A 19,480-nucleotide genomic window follows, 5' to 3' on the forward strand; every position below is an offset into this window, starting at 1 on the left:
TCAAACCGGGACTGCACACCCGCCGCCCCCTGTTCCGGACACAGAGGCCGCGGCCCTCAATCCGGGCTTTAGCGCTCGGAGGCGGGAGTCGGGCCGGGGGAGGCCGGGGACGCAGCACCCACCTCACGCGACTTCATCGGCGCGGCCTCCACCACCGACCTGTGGGAAAGGCGGGGCCGGGAGCAAGGCCGCCGCGTCCCCACCCGGCTCTGTCGGGGCTCACAATAGCCTCTGTGCAGCGGGGAGAACGTCTTCTGTCACGCTTTTTCGCTCCGTCACCTGGGTGCCCACCAAGCGCCTCCAGGCTCCTGAACCGGGAAAAACCGCGAGCAACCCGGCGGACGAGAAACAATCCCGGAAGCCCCGCCCCACACGACGCGCAATCACGTAAGCTTCGCTCTCCTAACCCATCATTGGCTCAGTCACCGCCGCTCACCGTGGGGACTTCTGGGTATTGTAGTTTCCGCTACAGCCACTACCGACCGAATCTCAGAGCAAAACTCGCTCCTGATGTGACAAATAAAGGCCAAGTGGCAAGTTCAGGGGTCCCGGGACAAGGAGTTCCGAGCTTCCAAGGGTGGGGCGGGGCTTCTCTTGCTCTTAACGGGAACATACCCAGATTTCTCGGAGAGCAGTCTAGGAAGTCACCAAAAGGTTAGAGACCTGTTATTTCAGACCTTGTGAAGTACAGCAAGTTGCCAAAGGCTACACATCCAAAGGGACCATATTGTAATGACACTCTATGACCACTCATAGCTGTCAGCTATCTTGTCACTTTTCAAATACATGTAGACTGAAGCTCGGGAGTCAACTTAATGAGCTTCTGCAATATTTGGCCCAGGAGAAGAAAGAAAAGACTTCAGACACAGCCACGGTGGAAAAGATGGAGGAGGGATGACAGGAGGCACAGAAACACGGAGAAAGGGGGTAACTGTGCCTCTGATCCCTAGAAAAACATCTTTCCTGCCTGTGTAGTCCGTGATTGTGTTCGAACTCAGTGAGAAACACATTTCTTCAAATAATATTTATTTTTTATTTATTCCATATAAGGTATTTTGCAATTCTTTTAAGAATCTGAAACCTATCTGAAAAGAATGGTGACTTATCACATGCCATTTTCTGCCGGCACAGTGTGTGCTCTTGGGAGCATCTTGTCCCCAAGACAAACGTATGGGATCCCATCATCTCATCTTCTTGCTGGGAAGTGATTTATCATGTCACCTGAAATTCCAATAGTGTCTTCACAGGGAGTTCAAATTATTGTGAAAACCACTTGTGAAATGGAGATTACTAGAAGGTATTAAGAATGATTATGTAGTTATCCAAAGAAAGTAGCAGAAATAGTTCTAGGGAAACATACTTGTGACATGAAAAAAAAAGGTCATAAGGTCATACCTCAGTGAAGTTTAAGCAAGAGACGGTGAAGTCTGAAAAGTCAGAGAAGGGAGCTGAACTGTGGCTATGCTGAAACCTTGGCCACACTCAGGCTTTTGTCTCCAAAACGTGATTCTTTTTCACACTTGAAAACGTGGCCCGTTAATTGCTTGGAGGAATAGAAACGATATTTTGAAAGACTTGCCAGAAAAGTGAAAATGAATAGGAAAGCTGTGCCATGTATTTACTGATCTAAGCAATGTTCAGTAGGTGCCTGGGACACACCGGGAATAGGGTTGTCAGCTGTCTGCATATATAGGACTGTTCTGTCTTCTTAGATTCTGTATTAGTCTATTTAGCATTCATTTATCATAAGGCCAAACAATAGTGAAAGATGTGTACTTCTCCCTGTTGCAAGTCAGCATTCCTAGGCTCGCAAAACTCCTATTACAAACACCCTGAGAACAAACTCCAATGTGTGTTCTGGCTTCCTGCCCGACAGGGGATGACCACCTAGGTACTCCCTGCCACCTTACTCATAAAAGCATAATCCCAGATTCTCCCCCACCCCCTCCTTCCTGTATGTGACAAGGTTTCATGTGGACCTCCCTAGTGTGCCATGCGTCTCATTTCCAGGGTGTTGCAAGTTTAGCTAAGTTACTCCATGGTATCGCCGCCTCGGCTTCCATTTTGTGTGGCCAAGCAGCCTGCAGGGACTTTAAACTGACACTCACCCCTCACAGAAATAGCTGCCCTAGACAGCAGCCCACAGAGTCACAATCAAATAAGTTTCTGATATGACTTCCCAAAGGCCCTTGTGATCAAATCTCCCCTGCCTCCCAGCACCTGTATGCCCTATGTCCCGCCTTGGAGCTTAACAAAACCCCGCTCTTTATGGTTTGAATTGACCAACCTGGACTTAAGCCCGTGGACCCCAAAGCACTGTACCCACAAACCCTAATAAAGGCATGTGCCCCAGGTCCTGCCACATGCCTCTCTCTGCCAGCAACCTGCCTTGACCTCCCTGTGTGGCCCCTGGAGGTGTGCCATGTACTTCCTCCAGGACCTGTAATAAACTTCCCTATTTTGACTTCTGTTGTGGTCTCGGTCTGTTGTGGAACCGTGACTCACCATCTGGCACCCTGTGTTCCACTTAGCAAATGTTAATTTAAGAAATTCACGGGCCAGCCCCGTGGCTTAGTGGTTAAGCGCACGCACTCCGCTGCTGGCGGCCCGGGTTCGGATCCCAGGCATGCACCGACGCACCGCTTCTCCAGCCATGCTGAGGCCGCGTCCCACATACAGCAACTAGAAGGCTGTGCAGCTATGACATACAACTATCTACTGGGGCTTTGGGGGGAAAAATAAATAAATAAAAAAATTTAAAAAGTAAGAAACTCATAACACAGGGAAGTGTTGAGTAACACAACTTGCCGTTCAATGGCATTGACCTCTCCATGCTGCCATTCAGTCACCTTTGTAAATGAAGACCTGGGCACAATTCAAGGACATGACCTGTATTTAATGAGTTGGTTCTGCTTCCTATGTTGACTTTGTCAGGATGCCCTAAATAGCCTGTATTCAGCTTTTTACAATACATCACAAAATGGTTGACAGTTAGGGACTTGATTAATTCCTGGCACCTTCCCTAAGTTTGGCCCACACTTCCCTCTTAGGACCAACCAGACAAAGCCAACTATGTACCCCTAACAAATCACAAAGGAGTCCTAGTTCTACTTAGGCCCCCTGCTGCTTCCCCACACCAGCATTCCATAATCAGGGCATGACTGAAACCTTACCTTTTTTCCATTATAAAGTATTCCCACTCCTCTGCTTGCCTTTGAGTCTCTGCCAAATGCAGCTGATGGTGAATAAATAGGCTTTATTTATAAAGAGAAGAACAAAACTCATTGATATAGAAAACAGACAAAATCTATACCATAAAAAGTGATGAAACAGGGCCGGCCCCGTGGCTTAGCGGTTAAGTGCATGCACTCCGCTGCTGGCGGCCCGGGTTCGGATCCCGGGCGCGCATCGATGCACCACTTCTCCAGCCACGCTGAGGCCGCGTCCCACATACAGCAACTAGAAGGCTGTGCAGCTATGACATACAACTATCTACTGGGGCTTTGGGGGAAAAAAATGAATTAAAAAAAAAAAAGTGATGAAACAAAAAGTGGTTGTTTTGAACAATCAATGAAATTGACAACTTTAGGTAGACCGCCAAAACCATAAGAAAAAAGAGAAATTAAGAAATCCAGAGGGCCGGCCCCGTGGCTTAGCAGTTAAGTGCTCGCGTTCCACTACTGGCAGCCCGGGTTCGGATCACAGGCGCACACCGATGCACCACTTCTCCAGCCACGCTGAGGCCGTGTCCCACATATAGCAACTAGAAGGATGTGCAACTATGACATACAACTATCTACTGGAGCTTTGGGGAAAAAAAAAAAAAAGGAGGAAGATTGGCAATAGATGTTAGCTCAGAGCCGGTCTTCCTCAGCAAAAAGAAGAGGATTAGCATGGATGTTAGCTCAGGGCTGATCTTCCTCACACACACGAAAAAAAGAAAATCAGGAATGGAGGGGAAATCTGACTAGTGACGCTACAAAAATTAAAAGTATCAAAAGGAAATAGTATGAACAACTTATCTACCATAATTTAAACAACTTAGATGAGATGTACAAATTCCTTCAAAGACACAAATTCTTAAAATTGACATAACAGGGAGAAAACCTATAGAGAACTAATACTAAATAAGTCATTGAAAATCTTCCCACAGGGAAATCCCAGGCCCAGATGCCTTCAGAAGGGAATTCTATCAAACATTTAAAAGAAGAAATGTGGGGCCAGCCCAGGGGTGCAGCGGTTAAGTGCGTGCACTCCGCTTTTCAGCGGCCCGGGATTCCCAGGTTCGGATCCCAGGTGCGCACCAACGCACCGCTTGTCAAGCCATGCTGTGGCGGTGTCCCACATAAACCAGAGGAAGATGGGCACGGATGTTAGCCCAGGGCCAATATTCCTCAGCAAAAAAGACGAGGATTGGCATCGGACATTAGCTCAGGGCTGATCTTCCTCACAAAAAAAAAAAAAAAAAGAAGAAACGTCACTAATCTTCACAAATTCTGCCAGAAAAAAAAGAGAAGGAACATATCCCTACTCATTCTATGAGGTGAGAATTCCTCTGATCTCAACGTGACAGAGACAACACATGAAAACTACAGACTAATTAACCCTTATCTATATAGATTTAAAACACATAAAAAATTATCAAAAAACCTGATTCTGCAAGATATATAAAGGATAATACATCATGTGCAAGTGGGATTTGTCTAACTGGGGATGCAAGATTGGTTTAACATCTGAACACCAATCAATGGAATGTATCATATGAAGAGAATAAAAGACCAAAACAAACAAAAAAACCCTACCACATGACCAACAGATGCAAAAAAGTTTAAACAGAGAGCCCAGAAATAGATCCACACAATTATTGTCCACTTATCTTTGACAAAGGAGCAAAGGCAGTTCAATGGAAAAAGGATAGTCTTTTCAACATACGGTGCTAGAATTCAACAGCCACAAGTGAAAAAAAAAAATGAATCTATACACAGAACTTACACTTTACACAACAATTCACTCAAAATGGATTAAAGACTTAAATGTAAAACACAAAACTATAAAACCCCTAGAAGATAACATAGGAGACCTTAGGTTTTGTGGTAAATTTTGAGATACAACACCAAAATCACAATTTATGAAGGAAAACTGCATAAGCTGGAGTTGACTAAAATCAAAAATATCTTTTCTGCAAAAGACACTGTTAAGAGAATATGAAAAGATGGTCAACATCATATGTCAATAGGGAACTGAGATAAACAAAAAGCCAACAAGTTAAAAAACAACGGGATACCACTACCCCCACCCACTTGAATGGCTAAAATTCAAAATAATGACAACAGCAAATGCTGGCAAGGAGGTGGAGCAACAAGAACTCTCATTCATTGCTTGTGGTAAATCTAACTGTATAGCATCCCTGGAAGGCAGTTTGACAGTTTCTCACAAAACGAAATATACTCTTGCCATAGGATGCAGCAATCATGCTCCTTGACATGTATACACATGAGTGGAAAGGTTATATCCACACAATATCGCCACACTGATGTACAGCAGCTTTATTCATAGTTGTCAAAACTTGGAAGCAGCCAAGATATCCTTTCATAGAAGAATGGATAAACAAATTTTGATACATTCATACAAGCAATATTATTCAGTGATAAAAGGAAATATACTATCAAATCATGAAAAGACAGGGAGGAACCCTAACTGCATATTACTAAATGAAAGAAGCCAATCAGAAAAGGCTACATAGTAGATGATTCCAAGTATATGACATTCCAGAAAAAGCAAAACTACGGAGATAGTAAAAAGATCAGTGATTACAGAGAGAAAAAGCAACCAACTGAAAGGGAGAAAATATTTGCAAAGTATATATCTGATACAGGGTTAATCTCCAAAACACAGAAAGATCTCCTACAACTCAATACCAAGAAACTAACCTGATTTAAAAATGGGATAAAGCCTTGACTAGACATTTCTCCAAAGAAGATATACAAATGGCCAACAGGTATGGGGAAAAATGCTCATTGTCACTAATCATCAGGGAAATGCAAATCAGAACCATAATGAGATATTACCTCACACCTGTCAGGATGGCTATTATCAAAAAAGCAAAAGACAAGTCTTGGTAAGGATATGAGAAACTGGAACTCTTGTACACTTTTGGTGGGAATGTAAAATGGTGCAGCTGCTCTGGAAAATAGTACAGAGGTTTCTCAAAACACTAAAAATAGAACTACCATAGGATGCAGTAGTCCCACCTCTGAGTATATATCCAAACAAACTGAAATCAAGACCCGGAAGAGATATTAGCTGTTCTGTGTTCACTGAAGCACTATTCACAATAGCTAAGATGAGGAAACAACCTGAATACCCATCAACAGATGAATGGATGATGAAAATATGATATGTACATACAGTAGAATATTATTCAGCCTTTAAAAAGAAGGAAATTTTGCAATATGTGACAACATGGACGCACCTTGAAGATATTATGCTAAGTGAAATAAGCCAGACACAGAACGACACGTACCACATGATTCCACTTATATGAGGAATATAAAATAGTCAAATTCATAAAATCAAAGACTGGAATGGTGGTTACCAGGGGCTGGGGGAAGGAAGAAATGAGGAGTTATCAATCAACAGGCACAAAGTTACAAAGTTTCAGTTCACACGCATGAATAGGCTCTACATACCTACTGTACATCATTGTACCTATAGGCAATAATAACGCACTGCAAATCTAACATTGGTTTGATTTCATATTGTTTGTACGACACACCCACACAAAAAGTCAGTGGTTGTCAGGGGAGAGGAGAGAGAAGAAGGTGGGTAAATAGGTGGAGCACAGGGGATTATTAAGGCAGTGAAACTACTCTGTATCACACTGGAATAGTGGCAATATGACATTATACACGTGTCAAAACCCACAGGATGAAAAACACAGAGATTGAACCTTAATGTAATCTGTGGACTTTAGTTAATAATCATCATTTGCCTCATCAGTTGTAAGAAATGTACCACACTAAAACAAGATGCCTTATTGGGAAACTTCAGGTGTGGGGATGGTGGTTGCGAAGGGGAATATGGGAACTCTCTACTTTCTGCTGAATTTCTCTGTAAACTGAAAGCTGCTCAAAATATAAAGTTTAATTTAAAAAATGTTAAATCATTCACCAACTCTAACCATGCCATTCCATTCACAGGTATTTAACAAAGAAAAATAAAACATACATCATCAGTACAGCCCTAGATCCTCTGGTGAGGTTTACATGATTGCTTCCACATCATCTCACACCTGCTTCCCAGTTTAGAAATTAGAAGGACTTACAGTAATATGCTTACATTTAATTTGCTTTCCTTTAATACTATTAAGCTTGAGCATCTATTCATTGCCTTGACAGCCACCTGGTTTTCCTCTCTTGTTGAGGACATGCTCATACTTTAGTTCATTTGTGGGGACTTTGACAACATACTCTGAAATACAAATCTAAATCTTGTTTGTCTAATACTGAGCAGATGTAGATATTTTAAATGTCTTCTCTCAATCCTGCAACTCTAAATTTTGTCATGAGTTTTATAAAACAGAAAGCATTAAATTTAGATGTACAATCAATTCTTCATCTAATATACATTGCACTGTGGAATTAAAAAACTACTACCAGAGGGGCTGGCCCAGTGGTATAGTGGTTAAGTTCGCACACCCCACTTCGGTGGCCCAGGGTTCATGGGTCTGGATCCCGAGCATGGACCTACGCACTGCTTATCAAGCCATGCTGTGGCAGGTGTCCCACATATAGAGAAAGATGGGCACAGATGTTAGCCCAGGACCAATCTTCCTCAGCAAGAAGAGGATTGCGGCCCGCCCAGTGGCGTAGTGGTTAAGTTCGTGTGCGCTGCTTTGGCAGCCCAGGGTTCGCAGGTTCAGATCCCAGGCACAGACCTAGGCACTGCTTATCAAGCCACGCTGTGGCAGGTGTCCCACACATAAAATGGAGGAAGATGGGCACGGATGTTAGCTCAGGGCCAATCTTCCTCAGCAAAAAGAGGAGGATTGGCAGCAGATGTTTGCTCAGGGCTGGTCTACCTCACCAAAAAAAAAAAAGGGGAGGACTGGCAAGAGATGTTAGCTCAGGGCTAATCTTCCTCAACAACAACAACACAATACTACCAGATACTAAAATCTGAGATTGGTTCCCAGATCTCTAACACTATTCTCTTTCCATTTACTATATCATACTCCCTGTTGACTTTTCTCAAATAAGCCAATTGGTTTGCGGATTTCCTGAGATGGTGATTGTGAAAGCCCTGAACACAAGACACATAACAGGTAGTCAATAAAATCTGAATTTTCTCCTCTATTCCTTCTGCATCATATTATCAGTCCCTACTTTATTTTCTTTCTTTTATCTCCTCATCTTTCAATTCCTACTGTTTTTTTCATTCTTCTTTTTATCTAAAGAAAAAACAAAAACTAAAGACCACATTCCCAATGCCAGTGATTTCTTGGATATGACACCGAAAGCACATACAACAAAAGTAAAAATAGATAAATTGGACTATATCAAAAGAAAAATCTTCTGTACATGAAAGGATACAATCAACAGAGTGAAAAGGCAACCCACAAAACAACAAAATATTTGCAAATCATGTATCTGATAAGGGGATAATATCAGAACATACAAGGACTCCCAAAGGTAAGCAACAAAACCATTCAACTTAAAAATAGGCAAAGGGGGGCCGGCCCCGTGGCTTAGCAGTTAAGTGTGCGCTCCACTGCTGGCGGCCCGGGGTTCGGATCCCGGGCGCCCACCGACGCACCGCTTCTCTGGCCATGCTGAGGCCACGTCCCACATACAGCAACTAGGAGGATGTGCAGCTATGACATACAACTATCTACTGGGGCTTTGGGGGAAGAAAAATAAATAAAATTATAAAAAAAAAAAATAGGCAAAGGATCTGAACAGGCATTTCTCCAAAGATGATACACAAATGGCCAACAAGTACATAGAAAGATACTCAACACCAGCAAACATGAGGAAAACGCAAATCTAAACCACAATGAGACACCATCATACACACATTAAGATAGCTAATACCAAAAAAAGACTAAAAAATTTTGGCAAGGATTTGGAGAAACTGGATCCCTGTGCACTGTTGGTGGGAATATAAAATGGTACAGCCACTATGGAAAACAGTTCCTCAAAAAACCTAAAAATTGAAGTAGCATATGAACCAGCAGTTCTGAAAGCAGAGCCTCAAAGAGATATTGCTAACAACAACAAACAAACACATAGAGACAGAGACTGGATTGGTGGTTACCAGAGGGGAAGAGGAGAGGGAGGAGGACGAAAAGGATCATTAGGCACATGTGTGTGGTGATGGACTGTAATTAGTATTTGGGTGGTGAACACGAGAACGTGATGTAATCCATGCAGAAATAGAAGTATAACGATGTATACCTGAAATTTATACAATGTTTTATAAACCAATGTTACTGCAATAAACAAAAAATTTTTTTAAAAAAGCAGCATCCATTCAAGGAAAAAAAAAAAAAGAGAGAGAGATTGCTACACTCATGCTTGTAATATTACGCACAAGCCAAACAGTGGAAGCAAACTCATAAGTCTTTTTCCAGGGTGAAGTCTCCAATGCTTAGGAGTGTGGAGCTGCACCTCAAGAACTTTCCACAATGGCTAAACTCCTAAGGTGTTTCTCCAGTGAACTCTTGATGTATATGGAGGTTTGAGCTGTCCCTAAAAAAGTATCCACGTTTGCAGCACCCATAAGGCCTTTCTCCAGCAAAACTCCTATCTTTAATGAGATTGGCATTGCCTCTAAGGAATTTCCCACATTCACTGCGCTCATAAGGCTTTTATCTACTGTGGATTTTCTGGTGCTCAATAAGTTTATATTTGAGGATGAAAGCTTTCCCACATTCACCACACACATAAGGCCTTTCTCCAGCGTGAATTTTCCGATGTTTATTGAGGCTGGAGTTACAGCTATAGGATTTCCCACATTCACTGCACTCATAAGGCCTTTCTCCAGTGTGCATTCTCTGGTGATAAACAAGTTGAAGCTTTCTAAGAAAAGCCTTTCCACATACAGTGCAGTGATAAGGCCTTTCTCCAGAGTGGATTTTCTGATGCTCAACAAGCATACATTTGAAGAAGAAGGCCTTCCCACATTCACTGCACTTATAAGGCTTTTCTCCACTGTGAACTCTCCGATGTTTAATGAGGTAGGAGTTGCACGTAAAGAATATCCCACATTCCCTACACTCATAAGACTTTTCTGCAGTGTGGGTTTTCTGATGCCCAACAAGTGTAATATTGCTGTGGAAAGCTTTACCACATTCACTGCACTCATAAGGCCGTTCTCCAGTGTGGAGTGTCTGATGCTGAAGGAGTTGGAACTTTCTAATGAAGGTCTTCCCACATTCACTGCACGCGTAAGGCATTTCTCCAGTGTGAATTCTCCGATGTGTAATAAGATTGGATTTGTATGTAAAGACTTTCCCACATTCACTGCACCCATAAGGCCTTTCTCCAGTGTGAATTCTCTGATGGTTAATAAGACTGCAGTTGTCTGTAAAGACTTTTCCACATTCACTGCACTCATAAGGCATTTCTCCAGTGTGAATTCTCTGATGTTTAATGAGATTGGAATTGTATGTAAAGACTTTCCCACATTCATTACACTCATAACGCCTATCTCGAGTGTGAATTCTCTGATGTTTAATGAGACTAGAGTTGTCTGTAAATACTTTCCTGCACTCACTGCACTCATAAGGCATTTCTCCAGTGTGACTTCTTCGATGTTTAATGAGATTGGAGTTGTATGTAAAGAGTTTCCCGCATTCACTGCACTTAAAAGGCCTTTCTCCAGTGTGAATTCTCTGATGTTTATTGAGACTGGAGTTGCACATAAAGACTTTCCCGCAGTCTCTGCACTCAGAAGGCCTTTCTTGAGCGTGAATTCTCTGATGTTTAAGGAGACTGGAGTTGTATGGAAACATTTTCCCACATTCACTGCACTCATAAGGTCTTTCTCCAGAGTGACTTCTCTGATGTTTAATGAGACTGGAGTTGCATGTAAAGACTTTCCCGCACTCTCTGCACTTACAAGACCTTCCTCTAGTGTGAATTCTCTGATGTTTAATGAGACTGGAGTTCTCTGTAATGACTTTCCCACATTCACCAGAATCATAAGGCCTTTCTCCAGTGTGAAGTCTCCGATGTTTAATGAGATTGGAGTTGTACGTAAAGAGTTTCCCGCATTCTCTGCACTCATAAGGCCTTTCTCTAGTGTGAATTCTCCGATGTTTAATAAGATTGGAGTTGTCTGTAAAAACTTTTCCGCATTCCCTGCACTCATAAGGCCTTTCTCCAGTATGAATTATCTGATGTTTAATGAGACTGGAATTGTATAGAAAGACTTTACCACATTCACTGCACTCATAAGGCCTTTCTCCAGTGTGAATTATCTGATGTTTAAGGAGACTGGAGTTGTATATAAAGACTTTCCCGCAATCTCTGCACTCATAAGGCCTTTCTCTGTGAATTCTCTGATGTTTAATGAGGTTGGAGTTGTATGTAAAGGCTTTCCCGCATTCTCTGCACTCGTAAGGCCTTTCTCCAGTATGAATTATCTGATGTTTAATGAGACTGGAGTTGTATATAAAGATTTTTCCACATTCACTGCACTCATAAGGCCTTTCTCCAGCGTGAATCATCTGATGTTTAATAAGACTGGAGTTGTATATAAAGACTTTTCCGCATTCTCTGCACTCATAAGGCCTTTCTCTAGTGTGAATTCTCTGATGTTTAATAAGTTTGGAGTTGTACCTAAATAATTTCCCACACTGCCTACACTTAAAACTGTTTTCTTTAGTGTGCTTTGTCTGATGTTTACTGAGGTCAGAGTTGTGCCTAAACAATGTCCCACTTTCACTGCACTCATAAGGTCCATCTCCAGTGTGGACTTTCTGGTGCTCCACAAGTATCTGTTTATGGCTGAAGGCTTTTCTACGCTGACTGAACTTGTAATCATTTTTTCCACTTTCAAAGGCCTCCTCGCAATCGGTCTCCCTGTGTGGGTTCCCCTCACTGTGAGGGGCCGGGGGCTGGAGAAGGACTGGGCTGGTTGGCAAGCACTTCCTACCTTCAGTGCATGTCGAGGTCCTCTCTGTCATGGGAACTCCATGGTCTGTGACAAATGAAGAGTTCTCACTGTCCTTTATGGAAAGTTTATCTCTAATCTGCTTCTTTGGATACTGGTGCAGCCTTGTCCCATAAGTGTACAGCCCTTGATCGGGGTGTGTCCCATCATGCTCAGCCAGGTGCAAAATGTCTTTCAAGAGTGAGGCACATCTATCACGTGGCTGGGCCTTCTGGGTGGATGAACCTGGCTCTGGAGTCCTGACATGTGACAATCCCACAGAAAAACCTTGCTCAAAAGGTGCCTCTTCATCCTGAGCTCCATGCCAACAACCTGTAAGCAGAGAGATGCTAGTGAAGTGTAGGTTGACTTTGGTGGCAGAAGGCAGCCCCACTAATGAGTGTCAGACAATCCATGAATAAGTCCATGGGACTGGTGAATGACAATGAGGACTAGAGCCAGCAAGAGGAAGGCTTTCTGTGCAGAGCTGGGCCTGGGAAGCTCACATGAAGGCAAGGACACAAGGAAGGGGTACAGTGTGGGAGGAGAGACAGGGTCCCTAACTCACTCTTCTGCAAAGGGCTTTGAACAAGGCCATGGCTGCTGATGACTGGTAAGCAGTGAGCAGATGTGTCCAGATCCAGAAATGTCTGACTGTGACACAGCAGCTCGTGCTCAAGGACTATTCAAGAATATGTACAGACCTCTCACCACGTTCAGTGTAGGTCAAATGTTGGAGAGCCCTGCAAAGGGAGCAGTGGAAGAGAATGGGTGAGAGGCAGAGGTCAGATAGCTGTGTGTTTTTTGGGGAGAGACACGGACAGAAGTCAGAGTAGAAATGACAATGGGGAAGAAAAGGTGGAAGTAAGATGTGGCCACCGTCCCTGGCGTCATGCAATGGTGGGCTCAGGACAGGCTCCCAGCATGATGTGAACTCAGCTCTGACCTCAAATCCTTTCCCAGCTCCCATGCACCAGCCCAGGACCTTGTGAGCCTCTCCCGCCATTGTTCTCCTGCAAGTGCACCACCCTGTCAGGCACCAGGGAGTGGCCACCAGGCACCCAGAGTGACCCACCCCATGACATCCCACATTCTAAAGTTACAAAAACTTCAAGAGGGTCTTTAAAAAAACAACGCCAAGGGGCTAGCCCGGTGGCGTAGCAGTTAAGTTCGTGCGCTCTGCTTTGGCAGCCCGGGGTTCGCAGGTTCAGATCCCAGGCACAGACCTACTCACTGCTTATCAAGCCATGCTGTGGCAGCGCCCCATATAAAGTAGAGGAAGATGGGCACAGATGTTAGCCCAGGGTCAATCTTCCTCAGCAACAAGAGGAGGACTGGCAACGGATGTTAGCTCAGGGCTAATCTTCCTCACAAAAAAAAAAAAACAAAAAAAAAAAACAATGCCATGCTCCCCACAAGTAGTGACCACAGTGGTGCCTGAAATTACTTGCACAAGCAGGCCCCAAGAAATGTCAACAAGAGGGAGGGCAAAGGCCTGGGACACAGAGCTTCCGAGCATCAAGACAGAGTCACTCAACCGGGGACAAACTGGTGGGATCTCTCAGACAAACTTCAAGGTTACTGAGTCCTGAGCCCTGTCTTGCAAGCTCTTCAAAGCAGCAGGATGGGCGTTTGGGGAGAGCGGGTACAGTGCACACAGTCCAGCTCCAGCACCAACAATCCACATGCCAGGAAACCAGGAAAGGTAGTGGTACCCATGGTCTCATGGGAGAGCTGCCCGTGGAAAAGGGGAAGAACAGAGCCCAGCCCAGGACACTGGGGTGAGTGTGAGGGCCTTACCTACGGAGGACAAATGTGTAACAATCTCCAGCATCACATGACGGTACAGGCGTCTCTGAGCCTCATCAAGGAGGTCCCACTCCTCTTGGGAGAAATAAACGGCGACGTCCTCAAAGACCACACAGCCCTGTCAAAATTGGGACAGTTCAGTCCACGAGCAGCTTCTTCTTCTGTGCTTGCTTGAATATATATTTATCTAATTGCCATCCATTAACTACAAAGCCAAGTGCCAGTCCTGAGGGCCTTCCATTCACTCTCTTCCTCATCCTCACCTACACATCACTCTTTGGACTGCACCTCTCTCATGTCTCTGACCTCGTCATTGCAACGCTTTCTGGCCACCCGGGACCACACCACAGACATCTCCATGGCCTATGAACGTGCAACACCACATGTGGAATCTACGTAGTGCACAGCAAATGCAACATGTGACCTATTCTGCCCAAGAACACCAAAGTCCCCTAACACCTGGGACAGCCTCTAGGTCTGATTTGAAGGTCTCCCCATCTGGTCCTGCTTCTTGCTTTAATGCAGTCACCCAAACCTATGTGAAGACCTCATGATTCTTGGCCCTCTCCCACTTCTGCATCGGACACATTGTCCCATAAGCAGTCAGGACCTTCCTCTCTCCACCTGAACATCATTCAAAGCTCAGTTACACTGACTCCCAACCACCATCATTACCCCAGGCCTAGTAAACTACTGGTGATCGCATTTCCCCTTAAATTAATCTACCAGCCTGAAACAATCCAGGCCCCACCAACAGTTACCACAAAACACTGCTGAGTCATTAGACAGATAATAAGAGCCACACTGACCTTACTGCCATCTTTACTCCCGCAATGAAATGTCTCAGCATCCATCTCATGACCCTTCTCCTCTTGGAAGCCTTTCTTACTCTTCCGTCCTTCCTCTCACATGCACATCACCTCACAACCACTACACTTCCTCACCTAACTTTGTGACGCCCACCAACACCATCCTGGTGCCCAATTGAGAGACCTAGTCCTGGCCTCCTCCACCTTCTTTGCTACCTAATGGCATCACATCATAGCCCAAATGGGACCCCTCACAAATCTGACCCACAGCTTCATTCCCGTTCATAGTGGCTACTATGTCATGGCTGTCTCCAATCTGAAGGCCTTCCCTGAACTCTAGACCTGTGTGTCCAACTGCCAACTGGACACCTCCACATAAGAGCCTGTGGAACATCTGTGATATGTCCAAAACCTGACTCCTCATATTCCTCCTAAAAATGCGTCCCACTGCTGACTTCAACCATCTTATGGATGGAACAGCCATCCTTACAAACAAGACCAAAAATCTTGGGGCCTGAGTCCCCCGCCCTCTTTCATCTCACCTCCCAGGCTCCCTCACTCACATCATAAAATGGGGTCAGTTCTAGTTTCAAAACAGATCCAAACGCCAAACTCTCCTCCCACCTCCACAGCCACCACCCTTGTCCAGCACCCACCAACACTCATCTGCACTGTGGTAGTAGCTTCCTTCCAGATCTCCCTTCCTCCACCCTCACCCCGACATTCTCTCCTCCACTTGAGCCAGAGACAGTCTATTCAAATCTGGATCAGATCACATCACTTCTCTGCTCCAAACCGTCCCCTCACTCCCATCGTGCTGCACATTAGAGGCATAGAAGCTGAAGTTGTCGTTCCAGGCCCGACCCCTGTGCACTCCTACCACCCCACGCCAGCTCTGTATTCCCAGAAGATACAACATACTTGCAGTTTCCGAACATTCCGGCTCAGTCTCACCTTCAAACATTTGAACTGTCTGGATCCTGTGCCCAGGACTCCCTGTCACACATTGTCCCAACAGTTGTCAGAAATGGGAACAGCTCCATATAACCTGGGACTGAGTTCTGGACCCTTGGCCTGGTGAAATCACACTGTCTTCTGACCCAACAGTAGGAGAAAGAGAGGTGAAGCGTCTCAGACACCACCCTTCTCTATATCGGGATGTCAAAAACATTGGGGTGAGAAGTGAGGTGAGTGAAGGCCTGCGACACCCTCTACTCACCTGTGCAGGGTCCATAAGCATTTCTGCCACCGACGTGGGACCCTGTGGGTAGAGGAAGGCCATGAGAAATGGGTAACCATAGTAGGACCCTACAGGCTGAGCTGACTACCTCCCCTGCACTGTCCTGGTACAAAGCGATCTCAGGCTGATGGTCTAAGCTCAGCTCCTCAGACCTCAGTGCTGCTTCTTTTTTTTTTTTTTTTTTGTGAGGAAGATCGGGCCTGAGCTAACATCTGCTAATCCTCCTCTTTTTTCCTGAGGAAGACTGGCCCTGGGCTAACATCCATGCCCATCTTCCTCTACTTTACATGGGACGCCGCCACAGCATGGCTTGACAAGCGGTGCATTGGTGCGCACCCAGAGTCCAAACCGGCGAACCCTGGCAGCCACAGTGAGTGCGCGCACTTAACGGCTTGCGCCACTGGGCTGGCCCCCTCAGTGCTGCTTCTTACCAGCTGTGCAACTCTGAACAAGGACTGAACCTCCCTGAGACTCAGTGCCCTCATCTAAAATGAAGATAAGAATGGTTTCCACCTCACAGGGCTGATTTGGTATCAAACCTGCATGGCAGACACTACATATCACACATTACTGTCCATAGGATTAACAGTTTTATATACGTTTTCAGTGCAAATGAAGTGGTAGGATTTTGAACTTCTGGATATTTTTCCCACCTTTTAAGGTTTAAGAACATATAATATATATATAAAACTTTCCACTGTTCGGAAGTACCTAGAAGTAAATTAAGTTCCTACCAATCATTAAGTGTTTGCTTAAGTTTAACTTAATAAATATGTTCATTTCTAATTACCTACCAATTATACATATTTAGAGAAATACTGCTTAGCTGGTACTTCAATCAATAACTGTTTCATACATTTTTAAGTTAATGAGCTGTAAGGAGGAGCTGAGCAGGCGGGTCAACCTACTATTCCTTTCAGCAACCGGCCTGCCTGCACCATAATCCTGAGGGGAGCCTGCAGAGAGGCCTTGACTGGACAGTGGGTCCTCTCCTGCTCTCAAGGCTGGAGGTGGTGAGGCTGCAGTGCCCTCATCTGGGACCCAACCACTCCACCAGCCAGGCTAACCTTCCACAGGGAGTGGCCTCAGGGTTTGCTCAGCCTACAGGGTGGAGAATCTAAACCACCTCACACCTCAGTCTCCATCTCAGGCCAATTCCTTACCGTCTAGAACTTCCTAGAGACACAGGACAGAACCCTCACAGGGAAGGTTGCCTCGTTTCTGGAGGACGCAGCAGGGATACCCATCTCCCAGTCCCTTGTCCTCCAAGTCTCAGCCCTCCTCTGCTCAACACAGGGCCCATCAGAAACAACAGCCTTAAGACTCTCCCTTCTCAATCTGATCCCCAAGCCACGCCCTGGTCCAGTCCACACCCTCCTCCCTTTCACATCTCCAGCCCAGCCCTCTGCCCTGGTCTCCAAACCTCTATGTCCACCTACCCAAGTGATGTCTCCACCTTCTGACACCTCCATCTTGAGACCTCTCAGAATCACCATGTCCAAAATAGAACTCCTAATCTCCTCTGTGAAGCCCGCTCCCCGTATTGACTTCCCCATGTCCGTTCTTTCAAATGTTCAGGCACAAATAAACTGGAGATGGTCCTCACTCCCTACTTTTGCTCACTGCCGCACTGCATGCAGCAGGAAATCCCGTCGACCCTATCTTCGAGATCTATCCAAACCTCCTCACATCCCTCCTCTACTGCCACGGCGCTGGGCCAGCCCCTCCCATCCTTCTCCTGCAGTCTGCTGCCCCGTCCTCCTCGCCGGGTCCTCCACCCTGGGTTTTCCCCTTTAAGCGCCTAACTCTGGGCACGTGCTCCCATTTTCCCCTCCCTCACAACCTTCCTCTGCAGGGGAGACTCCTCCTCACTCTCTGTTCCCTGGGGACAAGAAACCCCCAGGCGACCCCGAGGCTGCGACTCAGGAGCACCTGCAGGCCTCGGCCCAGGCCGCCCTGAGGGAACTCCCTCCAGCCCTCAGCACACCGGCTCAAACGGGAACCGCACACCCGCCGCCCCCTGTTCCGGACACAGAGGACGCGCCCCTCAATCCGGGCTTTAGCGCTCGGAGGCGGGAGTGGGACCGGGGGAAGCCGGGGGCGCAGCACCCACCTCAGGCGAGTTCATCGGCGCGGCCTCCGCCACCGACCTGTGGGAAACGTGGGGCCGGGAGCAAGACCGCCGCGTCCCCACCCGGCTCTGTCGGGGCTCACAGCCGCCTCTATGCAGCGGGGACAACGTCTCTTCTGGTCTTTTCATTTACTTCGGCCCCTAATAGGAACTCAGGACGCTCTCAACCAGGGAACTGAGCTAGGACCACTAACATGGCCGACACCACTAGGAACCGCCGGAAGTCCCGCCTCCACGCGATGCGGGCACACGAAAACGTCCCTTTGCAAAGCTGTCATTGCCTCTCACGGTCGCCCCCGCACGCCGCACAGCTCTCTGGGTAATGTAGTTTCCATTTCGTTACCCGCGCTGCCTCTGAGTGTAGGTGGTTCCTGATTTCAGGGATAAAGGGCAAGCGACAAAGTGAGGGGCCCTGGAAATGGAGTTCTGAGGCTCCAACTTGGGAGGGACTGCGCGTGGTCTTAAAAGAGTCGTTCCAGATTTCCTTGGCGTGCAGTCTAGGACTTCACAGAAATGTTTACAGGGCTGTTTGTTTTTTTGAGAGAGATAAGGTGAGTTTTACTTGAGCCAAAGTAAGCATTATAATCTGGGAAGGCCTTTTCCAGAAAGGATTAAAGCCTCCCAGAGAAGCATAGTTTTCAGTACAGTCGTACCTTTTGAGAACAAAGAACCTACTTTAAACACACTCAGGATACATATTAATCAAAGTTTCAAACGGGTATTACTTTGCAAATTAGCAGATTGACATGACCCTGATGTCGAGAAACGGACTAATGTGGGCATTAGGGATCGGGCACAGGAGTGGAAGTATGCATCCTTATCTTAAGAGAGTGCATTCTTTAACGGTTAACGCAGATGTACAATGATTGATAGGCCATAACTCAGGCTTCTTTGTTTAAGCTGAATAAGTTTTGAACCCACAGTTACCCCATATACCTCAATATGTGAAAATCTCTTGTCATTTTCCCCTTTGATCAATAATCTTTTGATAGAAAGCATTGATGATCAAAATATTGTCCCTCAGTGCCAGGGTGGTAGGGTGGTTGCTACCTGCCCTGGGTCGATCATGTCCCTCAGTACTAGGCTTTTATTTCATCCCAGTTATCCACATTGGGGGAAAATAGTCGGATCTAGTAGACAAGCATAGAGGTATATATTAACAGGGGAAGCATCTCATAGGTTATGTAAATTGTGAACTATTTTTAGATTATTGCACAAACATTGTATGTGTGCTTTAGCAAAGATGACACATTGTAAGATTCATCAGCATTCAGTTTGAATGACTGTACATGCACCACCTTGGGATGCAGTTAAAATATCTAAGACCATTCTGTT

The 19,480-nt window shown here is 45.6% G+C and overlaps 1 protein-coding gene across 3 annotated transcripts in view; it reads right to left on the reverse strand.

The window, feature by feature from the left end:
• The window catches only part of LOC101403705 (zinc finger protein 549-like), a 55,910-nt gene extending 37,554 nt beyond the window's left edge, over nucleotides 1–18,356 (reverse strand). Inside the window, exons 1-4 of one of the 3 annotated variants that reach the window (XM_087421000.1) lie at nucleotides 18,128–18,352; nucleotides 15,994–16,035; nucleotides 13,957–14,083; nucleotides 12,160–12,489 (exon numbers count right to left, since the gene is read on the reverse strand). In XM_087421000.1, coding sequence (XP_087277126.1) covers nucleotides 12,160–12,489; nucleotides 13,957–14,083; nucleotides 15,994–16,035; nucleotides 18,128–18,274 — 646 coding nt within the window. In that variant the 5' untranslated portion in view covers nucleotides 18,275–18,352. Of the gene's footprint in view, nucleotides 1–9,708; nucleotides 12,490–13,956; nucleotides 14,084–15,993; nucleotides 16,036–18,127 lie in introns of those variants that run through there. The other 2 variants (XM_087420999.1, XM_087421001.1) reach the window with 2 other exon arrangements.
• Nucleotides 18,357–19,480: the final 1,124 nt, after the last annotated feature.

Source organism: Ceratotherium simum, chromosome 33 (genome assembly GCF_057802395.1).
Source record: "Ceratotherium simum simum isolate JZ-2026a chromosome 33, ASM5780239v1, whole genome shotgun sequence".
NCBI lineage: Eukaryota > Metazoa > Chordata > Mammalia > Perissodactyla > Rhinocerotidae > Ceratotherium > Ceratotherium simum.